At 46.1% G+C, this 17,269-nt stretch overlaps 1 protein-coding gene across 4 annotated transcripts in view; it reads left to right on the top strand.

Annotated features, from left to right (window-relative positions):
- TYRO3 (TYRO3 protein tyrosine kinase) overlaps positions 1 to 17,269 on the top strand; it is an 82,413-nt gene that overhangs the window by 21,241 nt on the left and 43,903 nt on the right. For all 4 annotated transcript variants that reach the window (XM_075129693.1, XM_048855261.2, XM_048855263.2 and 1 more), the window contains exons 5-9: positions 3,739 to 3,825; positions 8,273 to 8,388; positions 10,783 to 10,960; positions 11,974 to 12,116; positions 13,919 to 14,063. In XM_075129693.1, the coding sequence (XP_074985794.1) occupies positions 3,739 to 3,825; positions 8,273 to 8,388; positions 10,783 to 10,960; positions 11,974 to 12,116; positions 13,919 to 14,063 (669 nt within the window). The remainder of the gene's footprint in view (positions 1 to 3,738; positions 3,826 to 8,272; positions 8,389 to 10,782; positions 10,961 to 11,973; positions 12,117 to 13,918; positions 14,064 to 17,269) is intronic.

The raw sequence follows: 17,269 nt of genomic DNA, 5'->3' as shown, positions 1-17,269 counted from the left end.
ATGCGTTACCTAGGGAGGTGGTAGAATCTCCTTCCTTAGAAGTTTTTAAGGTCAGGCTTGACAAAGCCCTGGCTGGGATGATTTAACTGGGAATTGGTCCTGCTTTGAGCAGGGGGTTGGACTAGATGACCTTCTGGGGTCCCTTCCAACCCTTATATTCTATGATTCTATGATACCAGAGATCCGTGTAATAGGAGACTGGGTCTTGGGCACACTGTGATGCTAAAAGCTGGAGATTAGGACAAACACATATCCAGTATATGGCACAGGTCCCAAAGGGGTAATTGTTCCCCAGGACATCTTCTATAGGAATACAAGGCACGGGTCCTGCAGCGCTTGGAGTGGTGTGGATGGCCACATGCTGCTGGAAAATGACATATTGGAGGCCTCTACTATAGCTTCATCTCTTAGGGGTGTGCTTGGTTTAATTAGATTAATCTGCTTGTAATATTTGTCTTATGAATCCAGCTGCCTCCAGCCAGTGCCCGCCCCGCTACAGCCCTGCTGGACATTTCATGTCACCCTCTTCCCCCACAGCCATGCCAGACGTTGCTCTTCCCCCCACTCCCATGTAGCCATGCTGGACACTGGCCCACCCCCTCTCATGCCTGCAACCAAGCTGCATGCTCCCCTCTACTCCAGCCATGCTGGACACCTGCCCAATTAACCTTTGTCACCCAGTTGAATTGTTGGGAAAATGTGGAGTGAATTGATTGCTGCTGAAGATGGCAGGCTGACAGCCTTGGAGACCAGAGTCCTCTGTCAGCCCCAGAACATGTCCAGTGGGGACCACCATACAGCAGGCCTCCTCATTGGTGTGCATGAGCTCTGAGCTGGAGGGAAAAACTCTAGGGTGAAAGGGAGGTTTGGCCTCTCTGCTGAGATGGCCCATAAGGGGGTCCAACAGAGAAAAGAACATCTGTCACTAGGAATCAGAGTAACAGCCGTGTTAGTCTGTATTCGCAAAAAGAAAAGGAGTACTTGTGGCACCTTAGAGACTAACCAATTTATTTGAGCATAAGCTTTCATGAGCTACAGCTCACTTCATCGGATGCATACTGTGGAAAATACAGAAGATGTTTTTATACGCACAAACCATGAAAAAATGGGTGTTTATCACTACAAAAGGTTTTCTCTCCCCCCACCCCACTCTCCTGCTGCTAATAGCTTATGTAAAGTGATCACTCTCCTTACAATGTGTATGATAATCAAGGTGGGCCATTTCTAGCACAAATCCAGGGTTTAACAAGAACGTCTGAGGAACGGGGCGGGGGGGGGGGGGGAGATAGGAAAAAACAAGGGGAAATAGGTTACCTTGCATAATGACTTAGTCACTCCCAGTCTCTATTCAAGCCTAAATTAATTGTATCCAATTTAATCAAGGTGGGCCTTTTCCAACCTGGATTTGTGCTGGAAATGGCCCACCTTGATTATCATACACATTGTAAGGAGAGTGATCACTTTAGATAAGCTATTAGCAGCAGGAGAGTGGGGTCGGGGGAGAGAAAACCTTTTGTAGTGATAAACACCCATTTTTTCATGGTTTGTGTGTATAAAAACATCTTCTGTATTTTCCACAGTATGCATCCGATGAAGTGAGCTGTAGCTCACGAAAGCTTATGCTCAAATAAATTGGTTAGTCTCTAAGGTGCCACAAGTACTCCTTTTCTCTCTACACCCACTATCCCAATCTCATGGCACCTCACAGAGCTTTAATCTCGTAGGAAAAGCGACTTGGGGCCGCAGCAGAGGGCTGTCTAGCCCTCAGAACACCAAGGGTGGAGCCGACTCCAGCTGCATTCTTAGTGCATTCATTCATCACAGGTGGCCTCGTTCACCCCTCCTCCCCCCAGACACGCACACACCAAGAGGCCAGCTTTTCCTGGTTTAGGGCAGCTGAGTTAAGCTGGAACGAGGTTGTTAAGACTGGAGATCCCGCATCTTCTGTCCTTGTGGAGAGTCTCAGTGGAGGTAGCTAGCGTCTGCTCTCACCCTTGGGACACAGCTCCCCCTGCCAGGCAGAGCAGTGCTCCACTCCAAACTACTGAGCAGTCTGGGAATTATTCAATATCTTTTTTTTTTTTTTTAACCATGAGGAGGCTTAAAAAAATAATCCTCTTGACTTGAAACCCAACTCGCGGTTACTTACAAAATTTAACTCCCCAGAGTCCTCTGGCCTTTGCCTGTTGGCTCTTGCCTTTGAAACAGAAGCTGTGTATGCTGACACCGGTGGTCAAAGTTCCCAGGCATGTCAAAACAGCAGGTCTGTCGGGGCAGGAGGACATACTTTCTTCTGCCAATACAAGCATCAAATCACTAAGGAAAATAATAATAAAGCCATAACTAAAAAGCAAATGTCTTGAGATCAAAGTCAACAATCGGCCCCCGATTGAACAGGGAAAGGACTGTTGGACAGAGTGTGATGGGAGCTTGGTTCACAATCTTCTGGGCAGGGACTGTGTTTCCGTCTGTGTTGGGAAATTGCCTGCCATGTTTTGGGTGCTGCTGCTGCGATCCAAATAATAACAATAATAGTGCCTGCTTTGTTGCCAGCTGGAATGTCTTTCGCTGTGGTTTGGTGGGATCAGTGGAAGGTATTAAAATGTGTCATTCTTTCTATCACTCATTGTAGTCTCTCCTTTCCTGCTCTGTCTCCTTTGCCACCCCTCCTCCTTTTCAATACCTGTCAGTTTCAGTCCCTGTGAAGATGAGTCAAGCACAGCAAGGGCAGGCACCATGCAAGCTACTCCACACAGCTTTGAGATGGCATCTCCATCCTAACTTGCACACAGAGCTGCTGCAGTAGTCGTTGACCTCGCTTGAACAGAACCTGTAAAGCATACTAGGGCCATGTGTAGCAAGGGCAAGTGCTGGATGCACTTTTCCAGGCAGCTTTGCCAATGCCTCTCAATCCTGATTAATCTGTAAGCATCAATCCCGGGCTTCCCGTGAAAAGCTTGCCAATAGTACTGCATTATATTTTGGCTTTGAGATGTGGACAAATAGTCACTGGAGACAAAGGGCCTAATCCTCCCTTGCCCTGCGACTGGTTTAGTCATTTACCCCAGTGCAAAGGGGTGTAAAATGACTCCATTCTGATTTAGTAGCATTTTACGTGCACTTTGTCTGCATTTTGCACTGGGGTTAATGGCTACCTACGGTGTAAGACAAGGGACAATTAGGCCCTAAACTGACAGTACAAAACTCTGTTTACTCATGGCCCAAACTGGATTCCTACCCTACCCTACCCTAGCCTGAAAGCTGATTATTATTTGGATTGTGATAGTGCCCCAGGGTCCTGATGAAGATCAGGGCCACATTGTTCCAGGCATGGTCCTTGCCCCAAAGAGCTCCCAACCAGTGAGTGCCACAAACAGTAGGAGGGACAGGGTGGGGAAGAAGGCCGAGGTTAACAATAATGAGATGGCAACCATGACGAGAGAGCTGCCAGCCTAGTGTTTTGATCTCCTTCTTCCCAAGGTCCCTCTCTCTCCTTTGTTGTGCTGCAAAGTGCTGATACGGGCTTGTCTACAGTGCCACATTCCTCTCCCTTTTATAATGAGCAATTGACACATTAATTACACTAAAATCCACCTGCTTTTGGTTGGCCCCCAGCTTTGCCCCCAGTTGCACGTATAGTCTGAGCTGGATGTCAGACGTAACCATGATTTAGTGGTTGAAGCTGGACTCTACAGCAGTTTGTGTTGCTTTCTTTGTCTTGCCTTGGCTGATATCCAGGTATTAACCAGAGCACGGTGTTCTCCTGCGAAGCCCACAACGTAAAGGGACTGTCTTCTTCTCGGACAGCCACTGTTCGGATTAAAGGTGAGAGAGCCCCAGCGGAGAAGAATTGGGGGTGGGGGAGGAGGGGGGGGAAGCTGTTGCTGAGTTGCCTGAAAACCTGAGTTGCCTGAGAGGAGCTCTCAGCAGATGGAACAACACACTGTGCTGTAATGGCTGCTCGCTGCTTGATCTGCAGGCCCATTCCCCGGCAGTGAAATTGGCAATTGAAAACAAACCACAACTGGAAACATGATGTCAGATAACAGATTTGCCTCGTAAAGTGGAGACTCAGGGCAGCAGAGCTGTTCGCACGAGGTGGGCTAGATGTAATCTAAAGTGTAAATGAGGATATAGTCCCTTTCCGGAGATAGAGGGGTCTCTTTGGAGCTGAAGATGCCTTTTCCTCTTGTGCCAATGCACTGGCCTTGCATTAGATGCTGAAAAGAGAGAGGCCAAAGTCAGAGATCACCAGGGACCATTAAAATCAACAGATTGACACTGATTTTATGGATTTCTGTGTTCTCTACCCTTTAAAATCTCATTTAAAATAAATAATTTCTAGCCCTTCTGTGAACATCTGTCATTCTGTGAGTCCCTGAGCCCTTGTCAAGTTTTCTTTTCAGACAGACTGAAACAATAGAGACCCAGGAGCGGCCAGCTTTACCCCTTCATCTTAGGTCCTATCTGCCCTTGAGTTTTTGGTTGTGTTTGAACATTTGTTAACTGCATGATTGTAAATTCTAGTATAGACAAGTCACAAACATTTGTTCCGGGCTGCAGCCTAGAGTTGAATGTGACTAAGAGCAACTGTTTGTGTCTATACTGCAATTTATGATCGTCTTAGTTAATGTGTTAAAATACCCCTTTAAATCCAACTATAGACCATACCCTTCGTGGGGTGTGTTTTTCTTTATGTTGACACTTGTATCTGCAAGATACAGCCCAAGAATGCAACACTTTGTTCTGTTGTGATTTATGACTGACTTAGAAAGCGTTTAGTGTTGTCAGCCTAAGGACTTGTCTACTTGGAGAAATTAACTGGAATAGCTAGTGCAGAATAGATATTCCACAATAGCTCTTCTGGAACAACTCCCTCTTGGACACTCGGATTCCAGAATAATAGTGCCTTTTCCCTGTGTAGCTCACTCCGCAAAGCTATTGTGCTATAAATTCACCTCCTATTTTTCGTCAAAAACATTGACATACATCTTTAACAGTAAATTACCATGTAAATAATTAGGCTGGGTGAAGATTGGCACATATCCTTAATGGAGCTAGAGTTCTCATATATTTCATAATAATTATACTTTGCCACAACATAGCACCTCCTAGCCAAGGTTCTCAGAATGCTTCACAATCAGAAATCAATGAATAAATCCCCACAACACCCCTGTGAGGAAGGTATTGTTCCCATTTTATATATGGGGAAATTGAGGCACCAAGACATTAAATTGTTCGTCAAATGTCATACAAATTGGTGAGAGACCCTGAAAAGAATCTACATTTTAAAATTTCCGGTCCTGTGCTTTAGCCATATGTGTCCTAGCTGGTATTCTTCACAAATATGCCTAAGAAAGTTGCAGTAAAGTGAAGTAAGTGGGGAGGCTTTAAAAAACCCAGTGTCTACAGATCTGATTCTGCTCCCATTGAGACACTGGCAAAACTCCAATGGCTTTAGTGGGAGGAAGAGCATACTTGAAGGGTGCTCGTTTAGTCCATGATCCGGCAAACACAGATGTGCTTTACTCTGAAAATGTGAGTAGTCCCATTGGCTTCCATGGGGTTACTCAAATAAGTAAAGGAAAGCACATGTATAGGGGCAGGATTGGGGCCTTACAGTTTCACAGATGTAGAGGCTGGTGGGGACTCTGGCATCTGTCCCCAGTTTATTACTGACTCTTTTCATCTGTGTCTCCAGCGACAAACATTTTTTATGGAACATTTACAAACAGTTTCCTCCTATTATTGTCGTCATGTGTTTGCCGTAGAGCCCCCAATGTGCTAGGTACATTCTAAACAGAAAACTGTGGTTACGATAGCATTTACAGGCCCCACTCAAGTTCAAGGACCCATTGTTCTAGGCAATCTACAAACACACAGTAAGAAGCTACGTCTTCACTGCAGAATTAACTTCAATTATCTACATTCCAAGTAATGCCCCTCTAGTTAGCTTAACTCACAAGAAAGCAGCCGAACTGCCAAGTAACACTCCAGCTGCTGTGTCCATACTGGTGCTACGTGCACTCGGGTATGGACTTCTTGGGACATAGCCCATGGTTCTTAGCACTGCAGTAAACTGAGCCTCTCTATTAATTCTATCCCAGTAATTGCGGGAGAACTTGTTTGTCCTTTCTGGACGCACAGGGGAATTGTGGGAAGGCACTGGAGGACTAGCGCCACTCGAGTGGTGCTACCGACATCCACGCTACAGAGTGGTCATGTGAGCAGTTGATGACCACTAGAGTTTCAGTCTGTACCCCCTGAAATAACAGCCAACTTGAGTTAAAAGCATCACCACGCTGGAGTTAAGGATTTGTGTGTGTGTGTGTGGACAGGACTCAAGTTAGGGGCAACACTTGATTTATAATTCGATTTAAGTTTGCAGCGAAGACAAGCCCAGAGACAGTTCTTGCCCCAAAGAGGTTACAACTTAAATAGCCAAGACACAGGGCTGGGAGATACTAAAAATTATCATCACCTTTATCACAGGGAAACCAAAACCCGGAGATGTGAGCGATTTATTCTGGCTCACATAGGAAACCTATAGAAAGGCTGAGAACTGAACGGAGATCTCCTGATTCCCCGTCCCGTGCCTTAACCACCAGAGAGTCCCTTCTTTCCAGGAGGCCCAGTCTCAGTCCTGGAACCTGTAGCTAGTTATAGAATGATGAAGGCCTGCTCACTCTTGGAATGAAGCAGACATTCAGCTCCAGTGTATGCCACCCTCTCTCACAGTCTTCAGTGTCAGAGGCATGTGGGAGAGGGCTGGGCAGGACTAGGGTGTTCTGCACTTCAGCTGCAGGTTGGCCTCTTGGGGGCTGTTGCAGCCACGCATAAATGAGAGTAGACCTGAAGCTCCTTCAACTGATGGAAGTGGTAGAGTGGGACTCTGGCAGGGCCGAGAATGGGGCAGGTATAAAGGTGATTTAAAATCACCTTTCCTCCTCCTGTTGCCACTGGCCGCAGCCAGGGAGAAATGGGGATTTCTCTGGCTGATAGACTGAGACATGCCCCTGCCCTAAGGATTTTAAAGTCTTTGAAACAGGACACATGAAATCACCCCTAGTAGAGGGTGATACGGAGATGATTGTGTCGGAGAACAAGAGAGATGTAGATTTTAAGGAAGGATCTGTAGGTGGGAGAGGCACTTGCCAGGCATGAAGTTAGTGATTGGTTCAAGCGTAAGATGCAGCACGAATGGAGAGACAAAGCCAGTAGTGGGAGAAGAGGACAATGGGAATGCTAAAAGGCAAGGCTTGGGAAAGACAAATGGAATGAGAGGGAGATTAGGATTAAATGGGTGGAGAGAAAGTGCAGGGGACTGAAAGTGAGGACAAGGAACTTGCATTAATGCATTAAAAGACTGGAAGCCAATGAAAAGATTTAGGTGAATGGGCAGAGTGACATTGTAAGAACTAGGTAGTGAAGCTCCATTCATGCCTTGTTAGGGGAGGAAGGATACTCATGTTAAATTACTAGTCTGGGGAGCGTGGTTCTGTTCCCAGCTTTGCCACTAATTTGGAGTCTGACCTTGGGCAAATCATTTAACCTCTCCATGCCTCAGTTTCCCTATCATAAAAAAGGGTGCTTTGTGGGCTAGTAACCATAACCCTGGGACTACCAACTCAAGTTCCATTTGAAAATGTTTGAGAGAAAAGTCTGGAACAACCGCCATGTGTTTGCATATATCTTCAATAACCAAACAGTGAATAAGTTCCCTGTTAAGCAGGAATTAGAATAGCGTGAGCAATTCCATCTGGCAGCTCTCAGGGGTCATCTCCAAAGGCCTGACTTCAGTGGGCTCAAGATCAGAGGCAGTGGGTGGCTAGGACTAGAGGGGGCTCAGCTGTCCCAAATCTATTATCTGAGCCATCGTGCACACCTGCCCAGACCGGCAGGCAAAGCCCCATGGCTGGTGGTGCCACAGCCAGGAAGAAAGCAGAGTGGGGCATCGCAGGGGGAGGGCATCATAGCGGGAGGGCCCCAGTTGTGCACAGATGGGTGCATCAAGTGACGCTGTGGTGGGCTCCTCTGGATATGTGAGCAGTGAGAGCCAATGGGCCAGACCAGGGAGCTGGGCTCAGCCCCATGGGAAAGCAGCTGCTGCTGCAGGGTGAGTGTGGGGCAGGCTCAGCAACCCCAAAGAATATTTTCAACCACTGCCTGTGCTCAAGTCCCAAATCCCCAGACTGTACCCTCTGCCTATTTCCATGTGACCTTCGGTTCAGTTCTGTGTATACCTAAAGAGTTTCCTTGTTTTTTTCCGTAGCCATGCCTCTCCCCCCTTTCAATGTGACCGTAACCCGAGTCACCAGCAGCAATGCCAGCGTGATGTGGGTCCCAGGATTTGATGGCCGCTCTCCCCTTCATTCTTGCACAGTTCAGGTATGGCCCTCGGGACTCTTCCCTGGCCTGCATGCACAATGGGATCCCTCTGATTGGTCCGGATCTTGGCACCGAAACAGATGGCCTGATTTTCAGAGGGTGCTGAGCTTCTGTCGCTCCAGCTGAAGACCGTGGAAATTGTGGGCGCTCAGCACCTCTGACAATCAGCCCACTTACATATGTGCCTAGCTTTAGGCATCCACGTTTGCAACATTTGGCCCTGGTGTTACTTGGAAGCTGAGCCACACGTTTGGTGCCAGAGTGCCAAGCGGAGAGAGATAATCAATCCTACAACAACCCAGGCCAGTCAAACCAGGCTCATTCCCTCCGCTTGTGCATCTCTCAGGTATGAATATTGGGCAGTGTTCACACAGCCCCCTTTGACTCCCCTCCCCGTCACAGCTCTATGTGAGCTTCCCTGGAATCCCTATGTGATGCTGAGACACTTTCATTGGAAGGAGGGGATTAGAAGCACAGATGTAAACCTGGAGCACAAATGCAGCATATGCTAACCTGCTTTCTCTCCTGTCCCCTTTGGGGAGGGGCAAGGAAATAGGAGAGTCCATGCTCTGATGCTTATTCCCTTTCATAAATAAAATAAACCATCATTGCAGAGACATTTCTTTTTACCCCGCAGCGGAAATGATGCCTGGATGTAAGTAGCTTTCTGTGTCTCTGGTAGTATTTTGTTGTTGCTGCTGCTACTGTTGTTTGCAGCTCAAAATGAATTTCTTCCTATGCTTTGCAAGGCTGAGTTAGCCCCAGTTGGTACAGTCCATTCTTCCTGGTATGCATGCTCATCAGCCTCACCAGTGCTAATCTTTCTGGGGTTTGAGCTCCTCCTCTCTGCTTTGAAGCGGGGAGAGAAGCAGAAAGGGAGCAGAATCAAAACAGCTCAGATTCCATCCACTCACCAGGCTTTAGCATTTCTTAAGCCTCCCAGCCCTTTCTGTGCCCCTGTTTGTATCTCCGATCCGGTGAACTGGGCAATAATATTCCCTTTACAGGAAATCGTTAGACCAAGGGAGCTGGGATTCCCGCAGTGCCGCAGTGGTTTTGGCACTGGCAATCTCATGTTTCATTTTCCCTCCCTCCTCACTCCACAGCTCTGATTCTGTGAGAGCCGTTGACCCACATTTTCCATGTGAAAATGCATGCCTCTGGCTCCCCGTGAATGAATGATTGTCCTCCTGCTAGGAGGGTGCAGAAAGGGGGGCACATCGGCTCTGGTTCTTGGGCACCTTGGATACACTACGGGTCAGTGCACCCTTGGAGCTTCTCAGAGAAAAGGCTAAAATAGTGCCACTTTTCCTCACTTCAATGCAAGAGGTATTTCAGAGGGCGGGGGTGGGAAATGAATGCAGCCTCTCTGACTCTCCAGAAGCATAAGCAGAATGACAGAATTTAAACGTGAAAGTCTGATAGCTCCCACCCAGCTCCGGATGACATTGACTGGCAACAGGAACAACAAGTCAGCCTATTATGTACTGTACACAGCCTAAGCGTCAATATTATTAGCAAAATAAATTAATGGATCAAAATGGGGCAGGAGACTGTTACATTCGTAGTGGAGATAAAGTTAGCAAAGATGTTTCCCCTTTGTCAAGACTCCTGGGCTCGATCCCCAGCTTCGCTGCTGACTCATGGCGTGTGCGTTTCAGTAAGATGTGCTGAGTTGGAGCTGCCCGGTGGAGTCCGACTATTCTCAGGCCATCAGGGAGTGCTAGGGTTGAACCTGTCTGCCTATAAAAGGGACACAGTGAGAGCAAATGGGACCCAAAATTCAGGTCTGGTAAAACTTCAGTTTTAGAGAAACTAAGCCCTGTAGAAATAATGCCAAGATTCTTTTTCTTTTTAATTCCCGTCGAAAGCTTTTTGGTTTTGAAAGAAAAATGCTTTTTCTGCAGCATTTGCAACCCGAAGGCTGTAGCATTGTGCTAATGCAAGAGACCCCGAAAGTGACATTGATTAGAAACTGACAATGAACAAGAGGGGAGCTGACTGGTCTGTTTTTCTTTGTCTAAGCTTAGAGAAATGCAAAAAGTCAACAAGCAGCGTCAGTAGCATAAAGTAAATTTTGATTTTAAAAATGCCTTTCACTTTTAATAATCCAATTGTGATTTGTAATGCAGGTGAGGAAACATTTTTAAATGTGGGGCCAGAGCATCAGGTACTTGCATTGAAGTCAATGGAGGGGATGGCCCATGATTTTTAATTTGACAGCATCCCTTTAAATATGGTATTATACTGCTCATTCAGCATTTGTTGCTACTTGGTCCTGAACTGGTTCAGAAATTAGCCATTTGCATGAAACAAATGCCCCATTGTACAGCATGGTCTTGTCGGTCACTCTGCTTATCCTAATATATCTGCTTGCTTTTCCTCGTGAAACAGGTTGCTGAGTCACCCGAAAATCACGAAGGCTCTACAGAAATTGTCCCCGTCCCTCCTTTTACCTGTGGTTTACCAGGATTAAAGCACTCCAGCAATTATAGTGTGCGGGTTCAGTGCACTAATGAGATGGGCACCTCCCCTTTCACAGACTGGGTTTATTTTCAGACCCTGGAGATAGGTAAGCAGATGTCAGACAGAGGCTGGAAAAGTTAAAAGAAGGGTTACTATATAACGAGTCTGTTCTGATCGGGGGGGGGGGGGAAGCTTGGGACAAACCATTTATAAATTTCATTGAACTCCTCATGGAGTCAGAAAGACAAGGAACCTATAGGTCATCAGTTTGAGAATCCACTCTGAAGTCTCCTAAAGTTCTGCTCCAATTATTTGTCTTACTGTGTGTGATGCTATTGTCAAAAACTGATAGTAAACAGGATTTTTTTGGGAGGTGGTTCCATATTTATTCTCACCCACTAGTTTCCAGATCATATTTGCAAGTTTATAAGTCAAATGTGAAAGCTACAAACCCCACTTAGGATCTTAAAATAAAATCAGTAAACCGGGCCAAAGGTGTGTCTGGTGACTCATCAATGGTGTAACTTCATGGAGTCACACCAGGGATGAACTTGGCCCATTCATTCCGCTTCTTACATCATCCCCAGTAATAAAAATTCTGCAGTTGGAAAATGGCTGGCAACACTGATGGGCGAGACAGAATGGAAACTAACTCACCCCCTCTCCCCATAGCTGTATTAGCTGGGCAGGCCTAGCAGGCTTAACGGCTTTCTTGTGGAGCTCCCTTTGTGCTGGTGGACGATACGTTGAGAACCTGAAGCCAGTGTGCAGGCACAGGGCTAGTATTTGCACGTCCCTGTGCCCGGGTGGATCTCTGAGAGCCATGTGGCCCTTGAGAGTAGGGGGGCGGTAGAGATCTGCAGGGGATGGGGGCTAACCCCGTGCTTCTTCTGTAGGAGTGAGGAGGTGGGGGCAAACCCCAAACTGCCCAAGGGAAGAATTGAAAGCAAATGTAGGGAAAGGAACCTTGCAGAGATTTTTATTTTTCTCCCCGTACTCTCTCCTTTGGGTTTTCCCCTGAGAGCGGGTGATCTGAGCCTTTTGGTGACTCTCGCGCCTTGGGGGACAGGAGTTCTTGTTCTGCAGTGCAATTGACTGGGTACCACCCTTTGTCTCCAGCTCCAGGCAGCACTCCACAAAACATCCACGTCATCCAGATAGACACTAGCCTGGTTCTGGAGTGGGAAGGAGTGGCTCCGGACACGCTGAAAGAAAATCTACTGGGATACAGGCTAGAGTGGAGTCAGGATAACGTCACGCAGGTAACATATCCAGAAATCAACCCTGGGGAGGTTGACGGTGACTCCTTCAGGACAGAGTTATGGAAAGTTCAAATTGAGTCTTCTAGACCACACAGCCTCTCCTATGCGCTGTTGTCTTTGGACTGGATCCTCAGCTGGTGTAAATCAGCATTGCTCCCTTGGTTTCAGTGGAGCTACTCTGATTTACATCAGCTGAGAATTCTGCATTCTCCTGTTCATATCAATTAAATACCATCAGTAAATCTGTGAACATAGTCACTTGAAATTAGTGGGAGTTCTGGGTGTTCAAAATCTGCAACATCGGGGCGGGGGGTGTGTTTGTGTGTAAACCACACACAGTGGCTGCATTGCAAGGCAAGCAGTCCCTTGGATTGATCACTTATATGTAAGATTAACTGTGCTCAGCTATCACAGTGATTGATGGGTGCAGGGCGTTGGAGAATCAGGTCCTGAAGCATTTGAAAATGGAAAGTGGTGTATAAGTGCAAAGTGTTATTACAGTGTGCATATTTCCACATTTCCTTGGGCCCCCACTATGTCCACTTTGCACCCCAGAGCTTTTCTACCGGGACAGCGGGGGATTCGTATCACCCTCTACAAACCCCCCGTTTTCCCCCACCCCCCAACAGCATGTGTCAATGCATGGCTGAATGCACTGTGCACTAGTGATCCCCAGTGGCATAACTACCTCTAGATGGCCAGAGTAAGTTAGCGCAGACCTGAGTTCTGATGCGCATTAAGGCCCAAACCAGTTCCCAGCTGCTCCCTGCATCAGAGACGGGTGAAGGAAAACCACCCCCCTTGCCCTCTTAAGGTCCTGCACCAAGCAGTTTGGCCAGTGTGTTGGATCTGGGCCTTCTGTCTCCTGTGGCTTGTTTGTTTTTCAAATGCCAGTGATACAGTAGTATTAACAACTGCAAATTATGTGAAAGGGGGTTAAAATCCTTTATTTCATTCAGTGATCAAGGGAGTTTAAAAGGGCACTGCCAAGGCTCTGGCCCCTAAGTTTGAACATCAGTACTTACTTTTCCCTGATACCTGCTTTTGACATTTATGTGATTCTTTATGGTGGTTTCCCACTTCCATACAAATGCTTTGCCAGTGACCCCGTAACGATGAGCAAGCCTGCAATAACAGACTGGGTGTGGGGGGGGGAAATACACATGCACCAATTTCACACCAGTACAGGCCCACTGACTTTGGTGGAATTCCTCCTGAATTATATCCGTGGGAGAGGAAAATCAGGCCCATATTGGTAGCCAAAAAGTTTCAAGGCTCTATTGTAAGTGATGCACGTAAAAAGGATCTTAAAAATTATAGCAAATACCTTGGCCATGTTTTCTTCAGTGAAACTTGGCTACGAATGCTGGATGGTGATTGGAATTTGGCAACACGTTAAAACAAACAGAATTTATTTTTCTGATTAAACTGGCAGTGGCTTTGCAGCGTGTTACAGCAGCTTTATGTCTTTGAAGCAGGAGGAACTGTGTATTTGAAAAGGACAAAAGAATACATTTCTGTAGCTATTTTCAGCCAAAGACCTCAAAGCATTCATTAATTAAGCCTCACAATGTTCTTATGAGCTAGAAAGATATTAGTGTTAGCCATTTTAGAGATGGGGAAGCTAAAACACAGAGGAGATGAAGCCTAAGGTAACACAGCCAGTCAGTGACAGAAACAGGAGGCAAATCCAGAAGTCCTGACTCCAGGCCTTGCTCTAGCCTCTGGACACAATGATCTATTTTAATAATAATAAAAAAAGCACAGTTTCCCCCGATTCCTTTCTTCTTGTCTGCTTTCAGGGGGAAATGACAGTACAAGAGACTAAAGCCAATCTTACGACATGGAATCCCCACAAAGACCTTATAATCAGAGTGTGCTTGCTGAACTCAGCTGGCTGTGGTCCCTGGAGTGACACCTTACTGGTTGCAGCCCAGGAGGTCGTAGGTGAGTAGCAGGATGATTTTAGTTTATTTTTGCTCTGGCAATGCTCTCTCATAAGCTGGGAAACAGTGATTGCTGCTGGTCCCACTGTATCTTGCTGGCCTGGTGCCTTTCAGTGCACACAACTGACCAAGCAGCCTGGCTACATACGCAGCACATTTCATTGAACAAAACAGAATTTGAATAACCTTTAAGGTTCTGGCATGCGCAAAACAAGTCCCACCTGCCACATGGAAGAGGGAGGGAGATATAATTCAAGAGATAAAGGCCAGGGCCTGATTCTTTTCTTGCTTAGGCAGTGTCCACACACATTTGCCTTGATGTAGTGAAACCAGTGCAGTCCCCCATGTGGAGTCTCTTCTCTTGGTTTAGTTTAAAGCAAAATCATTCAGGTTTAATCCAAGTCCCCACACAGCTTTTTGCACTGGCATAACTAAATCAGTTTAAAATCACATCTTATATTAAACTGGAGCAACCGTGCATGTAGACACATCCTTATACAGGAGTAAATCTGGGGTTATTTCACTGGAGTCAGTGGGTCAGGTCTACAGCTAGTATACATCAGCATGTCAATGGAATGGAGTGATGCCAATTTATACCAGCTGAGGACATGGCACTGTGGAGTTACAATGGTGCAAGTGAGAGGAGGCTCGGGCACAGTGAGCCTGACATAGGAATGACCGTGCTGGGTCAGACCAACAGTCCATCTCGCCCAGTCGCCTGTCATCCAACAGTTTCCAATGCCAGGTGTGTCAAAGGGAATGAACAAAACAGGGCAATTTCGAGAGATCCGTCCCCTGTTGCCCAGTCCCAGGTTCTGGCAGCCAGAGGTTTAGGGACATTCAGAGTATAAGGTCGTGTCTCTGACCATATTGGCTAATAATAATTGATGGACCTGTCCTCTCCATTTCCTTTCATCATGTGTGATCCTCTACTCCTAGGCAAAGGCCCTCAATCTGAATGCAGGGGAGAATCTAGCCCAGTGAGTGCAAAAGGGCTGCAAAACCCTGAAGCTGTGATATGGAAGCACTTTTCCCCTGTGTTGCACTTGGCATAAATGATTTTGGACGTGCAGGGCAGTAGGCAATCAAGCCCTATCTCATCTTTGTGAATTTTTTTTTAACGCGTTTGCTTTGAATGTGGTAGTTTTTACTGACCGTTAGCCCCCATATGCTGTTTCAGTGTCACTTTTTATAGTTCATTTCCTGCATTAAAAATCAACTCTTGGATGGGTCTCATTTAAAAATATATAATGAATTGTGTGGCTCTGGCGGTCATGAAAGTGACAGACTAATAACTTTGGGGCAAATCCTGAATTCCAGGAGAAATCCTACCTCTCCCATCCCTTGTTCCATACTGATTCGGATGACAGATGGACCTCCATACCCGATGATATTATTATTATTATTATTATTTTATTTGCAAATCAGAATTGAGGCCCCATTGATTTTCAATGAGATTTAGGCTCCTAAATGTCTTCACTTTTGAAAGTGGGACTTAGCCATCTAAATCACTTAGGCCTTGCAATGTGACTGAGCAAAGCCCCAAAAATACCTTTCAATATCTGGACCTTACAGTCTAAATAGACCAGACAGACAAAGGTCAGGAGGAAAGGATGTGGCATGTATACAGGTGATCGGGATTTCTATTCTATTTTATATAAGTTCTTAGATTGCGCTCCTGACCATAGCATCTGAGCTCCTTCTAGTCATGCATTAAGTAACATGACTAACATCTGTCATGAGTTGTTTGCCCTCTCATTCTCTCCACTGGGGGAGAAATGTGTTCAGTGGAGCATCTTATCTTGGTAGGATTTGGGGGAGGGAGTGTTTTGTTTTTTAAATATCCATGTTGCAATGTATTTATAATAGAGAAGACAAGGTCAAAGAAATGCAACTTGCACTTAGTTCTTGGGGGAGTTCATTCCACAGCCATGAGGTGGCCCCCAAGAAAGTTCTGTCTCCTACATAGAGGAGCTTTACCCTTGTTATTGAGAGTTCTGTTGGGTCAGAGAAGTGAAATTGTCAACCACAGTCTTCATCCCAGAACTTCAGGTGGTCTTTCAGATATATGGGCCCAAACCATGGAGCTCCTTGAAAATAAGGATCAAGACCTTGAACTGGATTCGAAATTCTGTGGGAAGCCAGTATGGAGAATGGAGGACAAGTCTGATGTGCTTGCAGAAGCCTGTATTGCTGAGGAGACGCGCTGCAACCTTCTGTGCTAGTTGGAGTTTCCTAAATGCTGAAGGCTTGTGCCCAAGTATATCAGATAGCTGTAGTTCAGCTGAGAGGTGATGAAGGTGTGAATAATTGAGGCCAGGTCATGGTTCACCAGGATGTCATAGAGTCTCCGAGCCAACTGGAGAACACAGAAAGTGTTATGCACAGATGCTGCTATGTGAGAGCTTAGCATCTGTGAGGAATCCAAGATGACTCCTAAACTACAGACTAAACTGGCCAATTTTGTGTAGCCTCCACTGTGGATGCAAACTTTTCAAAGCACTTTCCTCTTCTGACCAGCATCACCTGTTTCTTGCTCAGGTTCCGCTTCAACCAGCTGTTCTTCATCCATGAGCTGATCTCGTCCAAGCACTGGTCCACTTTGGCAGTAGCAGTGTGGTTGTATGTGGTAAAGGATAGGTAGAGCTGTGTGTCATTTGCATATTGCTGCCATTTGAGTCTGTATCATCTGAACGGTTCACCTAATGGCTGCATGCAGATGGTGAAAAGAAGCAGAGAAGAGAATTGATCGTTGTGAGATTCCAAGGATTCCACAAGTGATGGAAGTGCAGTTTTCCATCACTACTCTTTGGGTATCAGAGTAACAGCCGTGTTAGTCTGTGTTCGCAAAAAGAAAAGGAGTACTTGTGGCACCTTAGAGACACCTTAGACAAATAAACAACAAATAAATAAATAAATAGACAAATAAGTTGGTTAGTCTCTAAGGTGCCACAAGTACTCTTTTTACTCTTTGGGTATGTCCCTCCATTTTGTACATTACTTTGGATTCCTGCCAACTCTCTCATGCAAGACAGCGCAATCTTATTGTTAAAAGCATTGAATGCTGCAGAGGGATCCAGGAGAATGAGAATGGATATCTGCTTCTATCCACTGACAGGAGGAGATCATCCATTAGTGCCACTAAAGTGGTTTCAGTTCCATGTCTTCGCATGAATCCAGATTTTGCCAGGTCTGTGACATTAGCTC

Source organism: Caretta caretta, chromosome 6 (genome assembly GCF_965140235.1).
Source record: "Caretta caretta isolate rCarCar2 chromosome 6, rCarCar1.hap1, whole genome shotgun sequence".
In the NCBI taxonomy this organism is placed as follows: domain Eukaryota; kingdom Metazoa; phylum Chordata; order Testudines; family Cheloniidae; genus Caretta; species Caretta caretta.
The sequence above is the reverse complement of the archived record's forward strand: the minus strand, read 5'-3'. Positions and strand labels throughout refer to the sequence as shown.